At 46.4% G+C, this 7,097-nt stretch overlaps 1 protein-coding gene across 1 annotated transcript in view; it reads right to left on the bottom strand.

The window, feature by feature from the left end:
- Window positions 1–1,691: 1,691 nt before the first annotated feature.
- The window catches only part of LOC119443140 (AF4/FMR2 family member lilli-like), a 347,364-nt gene continuing 341,958 nt past the window's right edge, over window positions 1,692–7,097 (bottom strand). Inside the window, exons 6-7 of the mRNA XM_037708300.2 lie at window positions 2,537–2,725; window positions 1,692–1,787 (exon numbers count right to left, since the gene is read on the bottom strand). Of these exons, the coding sequence (XP_037564228.2) occupies window positions 1,692–1,787; window positions 2,537–2,725 (285 nt within the window). The remainder of the gene's footprint in view (window positions 1,788–2,536; window positions 2,726–7,097) is intronic.

Here is a 7,097-nt window from a genome sequence, read left to right as displayed (position 1 = left end):
TGCTGACATAAGCTCACTTGATATTTCGATTAGATTGGCAACTAAGCTCCCAGGCGCCAGCGTTCGCTCAAGCGCAGCATGCTCCTGTTTCCGTATAGCACGAATGTACCACTAGGTTAAAAAAGTTGCTGGCGCCGAAGGAAAGTGAGAGACAGCGGGGAAATGATCATTTGAATTGTATGTCTGCCCACGCCTTTGAAAAAAACAACTGTGCTTTTGTATCTACAGGGTCTCCTCTCGGTCAGCAGCTAACGCTTGCTAGATTTGGGCAAGGGCAGTATCCGTCTATTTGCCTCAAAAATGATTATTACATCTAAATCTCGCCGCGCCTTAGTACTGGCACGATAGTGAAGAAATCGGCAATTTGGTTGCATAAATAACTGTGTAATGTGAACCATTAATTACAGGTATACCGTGTGTCCCAATTTAAGTTAGCCAAGCTGCTCAACAACAACAACAACAAAAAGATTTAAAGAACAGCTTGCAAGATACAATTATAAGACCTACGGTGTTCAGTCGTTGGAGGTCTCGCGACAGAACATGAACATGGTAGGTCTTAATATACATTTTGCAACGTTCTTTTAAATCTTCTTTTTCTTCATACAGCTTAGCTAAAGCTAGCTGGTACCCCCTACATTTTTATTTCGTGTGCGAGATGGGCGGTCTTATTTTGGTTTACCTAATGTTCAATTCCAATGGCGGAGTCGGAGCAAGTTTTTCTGCTCGTTTCGGAGCAACTTTGTTCCAATGACAGAGTGAGGGCGGGAGTAAAATGTTCCAATGAGAGAGTCGGAGTGGGTTCAGAGCGGGAGTGACTCCGTGGAGCAGGAAAAGATGTTCCGCCAAAATCGGCGGAGTGGACCGGAACTCTGCGTGACGCATTTCCTTTACCACGTTTGTCTGCCGGGGGGCGCAGCCGGTCGCGACTCGCGATGGTAATGGCGGACGACATGAACGGCTCTGCTAGTTTGGCAGAGCGTGCGGCATTGCTTCTGCTACTCGATAGTGACAGCTCCGAGTCGGAAAGCTCAAGTTCCGACACGAGCGATTTCTCGGATAGTGCCAGCGACGCTGAAACTGCCGCTTATGAGTGGGAATTCGACAGGATGTTCCGCATTCCTGCGAAGAGGCTGAAAGTAGTGAGCTTCATCGAGGACGTCCTTGAAGTTGCGAAGACACCTACCATGTTTGTCCGCATCCTGTGTGCTCACCATAGCAAACAAAAGCTGTTGCACGCTTAATTGGCAAGATATCCATTTTGCAGTTTTAAGCAGCGGGTGAACGGCGCTGAATAGACAAGCGACCGGTGCGGCGGTGCTGGGAGCAAACAGCGGAAGGGAATGACAACACGCAATGTATCCTGGGTAACTTGGCGCCCGAAGGATAGAACTTCCGCTTCCGCCTTGCTCCGGCGGCGCAGGTTGTGTTCCACTCGCGGATTTGGAGGCGTTGCTCTACGCCAGAGTCGAGTGCTCGCTCGCGGAGTCCGTCGGCTGCTCCGGCTCCGCCATTGGAATTCAACATATAAGACAAGCAACACTGACAGCAGCGTCGGAAATATTTACGAATCAGGAATGAACACCTTTCTAGCAGGAGAACAGGAAGCACCATGATACGAGTGCCGTCTACGCCTGATTTTATTCCATTGCCAATTTTTAAAGGTGGAGTGAACTGGGCTAGCAATGGAAGCTTTATGATTGCAATGTAGCGAAAACAACCGAGAACACAAACACCAGCGTGATAAGAACATATGTTGCGTCCGAATCTGCCTGCGCTGTCATCTGTACCTGCGGTGCAGCAGTCATACACTCTGCATATTGTAAATTTTCTTAAAGTTGCATATTTCCATTGTTTCAGTAAGCAACACTGTTTCGGCTAAACAATAAGTAATGCCAATATATGGCCTGAAGTAGTGTCTGGCTTAAAGTTTACCCTAACTAGAATAACATTTACAGGAGTCAACAAATGTACCTGCGGCGCTTGCTAGGTGTATTGTTACAGCACATATAACATGCTAAGGCAAAGTGTATTTCGTCTCCGCATATTTTTTAACTAGAGCATAACTTTTAACCCTTAGATCTCACGAAATATGACCGAAACGTCTATACATTCGAGGACCTTGCTTTTCCCGTACCTAGCTATGCCTTACTCATTAAAAAAAGAAAAAAATTCAAAATGTGCACCTTTTATAAAATTTACCCTGTTTAGAGTATATAGGGCCAGAACAACAGCCACTGCTGCTCCTATATTAATATTACAGTAGCAAATACACCGCTGTCCTACTCGAAGAGACCTTGTGATAGACGCGCCAGCCGCGCTCGCTCATTTGCGTGACATCACGACAGAGGCGGCGTTCTTTCTGAACCAGCGTCACCTGGACTCAGGGCCCACGCAGTGCGGATTTGTATGTTGATCTTGTAGCTGTAATTCTTAGGTTGTCACCAAGTGTATGCATTTTGCAAAGGTGGGCAAAAACAAGGCGGGGGTGACCGGGCGTGTGGTGAGGGGGAGGGGGGGGGGTGTTGCGGGTGCGTGCCTTGTCCTTGGTGTCGTGCTGAGCATCCGCGGCGGTGTCGGCGGAGGTGCCGCCAGTGGAAGCGGGCAGCGGTGCAAACGTGGTGCGCTTGGCGGCAGCCGACGGGCGGCAGCGGCGCACGCGCGGCAACCGCACGGGCTCTTCGGCCGGTATCAGCTCCAGGTCACGCACGATCCGCTGGGCGAGCGCCTGCGCATTTACGGACACCGAAACACTGCTTTGGCATATAGGCAGTGAGAAAAGAGAAACGCAGCATGACACAGCTCATTATTTGGCGCGCATACCTTCAGCGAGTTGCTACAAGCTACACGGAGAACTTGACAGCGTTTTCACTGATTACAGTGCAACGCGTGCGCGTGGCGAGTGTCTGGCTTTTGTGGTTGCGGATGTGCTGGTGAAGTTACGCTAAATTAAGTAAATTAAATTCTGGGCTGCTATACGGGGGTGTCATAACCGCGATCTGATTATGAGGCACACCGTACGGAGGGGGGCGGGGGGGACTGCAGACCTCCCCTTCGAATTATTTCTGACTACCGGTTTATTTAACGTGCACCTGGTGCACATGCACGCGAGCGTTATTGCATTCCGCCCTTATTGCAATGCGACCGCCGCGGCCGAGGTAGAACTCGCGCCGTCGAGCTCAGCATAGCTACAGGACTGAGCCACCACTGCGGGTGAAAGCATGCCCACACGGTTCCACTTCCTCCGTCATCACTACCTGCGGTTAACTGGTTTTACAAAAAGAGAGAATAATACGAAGAGGAAAGCATGCAAGGTTAACCTATGCGAGTGTACGGTTTGCTACCCTGCAAAGAGTGTTTGGGGGCAGTGGGCATAGAAAGATGGCAGAAATACAGAGGAGGTGATTGGTACACATGAAAGAGACAAGAAAATGAAATTTATCAGACAACATTTCCATACAAGTTCAAAAGCGCCGGTTTCTTACAAAAAAGCACAGTGATCCTAGCGCGGTCTTGTAGTGCGACGATAGATCATGTCCATGATGTAAAATTCATTTTTTCGACAAAGGCAGGTTTACCAACAGGTTGCGTATAGTGAAACCCGACTGCCCCCCACTTTAAGTACTTGCCAGTGGTGACAGAAAATGTCTTGTAGTTTTCTTAAAATCGCAGTGCTCGCAAGCCATGGTGTCGACCACGTCCCTATGCGGAACGCGTAGACATTCGCAAAAGCCACGCCCAAACATAGACGACACAAAATAGTCTACACATTTTAACGTCCACGTGTTCTACAGGAGACCCAGGTGCTCTTCCACTGGTTTTAACTTCCAAAACAAACAACACATTGGATTCGAAGTATGCCGTACACTGGGAAGATAAAGGTGAGCTTCGGTACTGTGCTTCTTATGCGCCTAAACAGGCGTTCCCAACCATTTCGAAATCTGAGTATAACCGCCATAAGTCTGGTACCGCAATCAAGACCTCGTGTTCAGGTTCGGAACGAAGTTTACAACCGCATTCACCATACATTTAAGGAACGTAGCGATGGTGGTATAACAGTACAAACCTTAGCGTGACAAAAAAATAAACCAAAAAAGACAAGACGTGCTGACACGTACAAGCACTCTTATACTGGCACAGGCCTAGGACTCTCGACTCCATTACTCCTCCAAACGTCTTTCTTTGTCTTCTGCGCGGCGACAGCGGCAGCGGTTTTGAACGAGCGCAGTTTTCTAAATATTGCGCAGCAACCTTCATTATAGTCCAGCGGTGTGGATCCCACAGGCGCTTCGCTGTCCTGCAACACTTTCACTGAAGGCGAAAGTAATTTCCGTCGGCCTGTATCAGATTTGTGAAAAGCACGGCGTTTTAATTAACGGACGGCGTCGTTTCCTCCGTGTTAACTGCGCAAAATTTGTAAGTTTCGTTTGCTGACGGGACAATCGGACCTATCTTTGAAAGGCGTCCTGCGGAGGTCTGGAATCACCTCCATCCGAGTAATGTATGCTGGTTAGATTCGTTCATTTTAATGAAATACACGAATAAATTAAATGAGATGATGAGTTCTGCGGAAATCCGCGGTGCAGGATCGTTCATGAAAGGGTATATATTCATCCCTTGTATCTGCGAATGAAACCCATACTCATATTAAGAGAGCTTCCCAGTTAAAAAAAGTCGCTTTTTCGCCCGAAATGCGAAGCATCACTTGCGATAGCAAATTAGTAGAAAGCTCTACGTGGTAAGGATAGTAGTTTTATCGGCTGCATAAACTTACACATTTGCCTATAACTGAATTAGCAAGCATGGTGTCAGAGGGCACAAGCAAACATGAATAGATCACACTCGATGACCGTAGACAGATTGGCTATCGCAAGGTATCGGCAACGTATTTAGGCGAGGCTAAGCACTACCAAGTCATCCCCAGCATTTTCCGGAATTTATTGATTATTGATCGATAATCGATCGGATATTGATTGGCTATCAATTGGATATTGATTGCTGAGATAGCTTAAGTAGTCCCAACCAGTCTTAGCTAGACTTCGCTAGTTCATAGGTGTATGTGCCATTGTGCTTGGACCCTTTCTGCACAACCTCCAGGATCGGCCCACAGTTTTCTGTCTACGACAGACAGATTACGCTCAGCATAAACAGCTCGGATGTTAAAAATGTCCTAAGCCCGAACGTATATAAAAACTTCAGAAAAACAGCAGCAAGTGTTCCCAAAAAACAAGGCCTCGCGGATGATGAATTCCCCTCCCCATTCGGTGCAATTTTTTTTCTTTTCAACTCAGGTAGCGTGCATATAACGGCAACAGATCCAACCCTAATTATTTCACAGCTGCGCACCTACAATAAGAGAACTTACCATATTTAGCACGTCTTATCGACGTTTGTAGAACCACACCAGATTATGGTTGTACACTTTCAAGATAGGTGTGTATTCGCACATGCGCACATTTCAACCATTCATTATACCAGCGAACTGAAAGCGTATGCACGGTGTAGGTATTTGTCAAATTAAATACGTTGCAGTGCTGCACTGAATTCATGAGTCGAAATTTACTATTTTCGCCCTGCGCAGTAAGTGAAGTCTGCCCGCGCTTGCAACAAAAAAAAATCATGATCATCTTCCTACGACTGTCGACAGACGCCAGAAAAAAAGATAAATTTCTGCAGTTGTCATTTGTAGGTGTTCAAGTAAGATAGCATGATATCATGCTTGAAAAGCTTTCGGCCCTTTATACGCAATTCTTCACGACTTCAAGTGCACCAGAGAGCTGGAATAACGCCAACATTATGCTAATCCACAAGAAGAGAGACGGTAAAAAGTTGAATAATTATAGACCCATTAGCTTGCTTTCAAAAGTATTATATAAAATATTCACCAAGATAATTCGCAATTAAATAAAAAAATTAAATTATGGGGTTTTACGTGCCAAAACCAGTTCTGATTACGAGGCACGCCGTAGTGGGGGGACTTCGGAAATTTGGACCACCTGGGGTTCATTAACCTGCACCTAAATCTCAGGTACACAGGTGTTTTCGCATTTCGCCCCCTATCGAAATGCGGCCGCCGTGGCCGGGATTCGATCCCGCGACCTCGTGCTCAGCAGCCCAACACCATAGTCACTGAGCAACCACGGCGGGTCAATAATATGAGGGCAACACTTGACTTCAATCAACGAAGAGAACAGGTTGGCTTCAGGAAGGGATATTCTACAATGTATACAATTGGATCACATCCATGTCATCAATCAGGTAATCAAGAAATCTGCGGAGTACAATGAACCACTCTATATGGCTTTCATAGAAAATGAAAAGACATTTCATTCAGTAGAGATACAAGCAGTCAACGAGTACAAGAGGCAAACGTGAATACCTGGGGAAATATCTGCAATTATTCCACGGCTGGATTGGTTCTCCACAAGAAAAGTAGAAAGCTACTTATCAAGAAAGGGGTCCAGGCAAGGAGACACAATCTCTCCAATGCTATTCACTGCATGCTTAGAAGATGTATTCAAGCTCTCAGACTGGGAAAGCTTAGGAGTGAGGATCAACGGCGAATATCTCCACAATCTTCGCTTTGCAGATGACATTGTCCTGTTCAGCAACAATGGGGACGAATTACAACAAATGTTTGAGGACATTAGCCGAGAAGCTGCAAGAGTAGGGTTGAAGATTAATATGCAGAAGACAAAGGTAATGTTCGATAGCCTGGCAAGGGAACAAGAATTCAGGATCGCCAGTCAGCCTCTAGAGTCTCTAAAGGAGTATGTTTATCTAGGTCACTTACTCGCAGGGGACCCTGATCATAAGAAGAAAATTTACAGAAGAATAAAAATGGGTTGCAGCGCATACGGTCGGCATTTGCCAAATACTGACTGGTAGGTTACTACTCTCGTTGAAAAGAAAAGTGTGCAATCATTGCAATCTACCAGTGCTAACATATGGGGCAGAAACTTGGAGGTTAACAAAGAAGCTCGAGAACAAGTTAAGGACCGCACAAAGAGCGATGGAAGGAAAAATTTTAGGCCTAACGTTCAGCGACAGGAAGAGAGCAGTGTAGATCAGAGAGAAAACGGAGATAGCCAATATTCTAA

The sequence above is a fragment of the Dermacentor silvarum genome, chromosome 1, assembly GCF_013339745.2.
Source record: "Dermacentor silvarum isolate Dsil-2018 chromosome 1, BIME_Dsil_1.4, whole genome shotgun sequence".
Lineage (NCBI taxonomy): Eukaryota > Metazoa > Arthropoda > Arachnida > Ixodida > Ixodidae > Dermacentor > Dermacentor silvarum.
The sequence above is the reverse complement of the archived record's forward strand: the minus strand, read 5'-3'. Positions and strand labels throughout refer to the sequence as shown.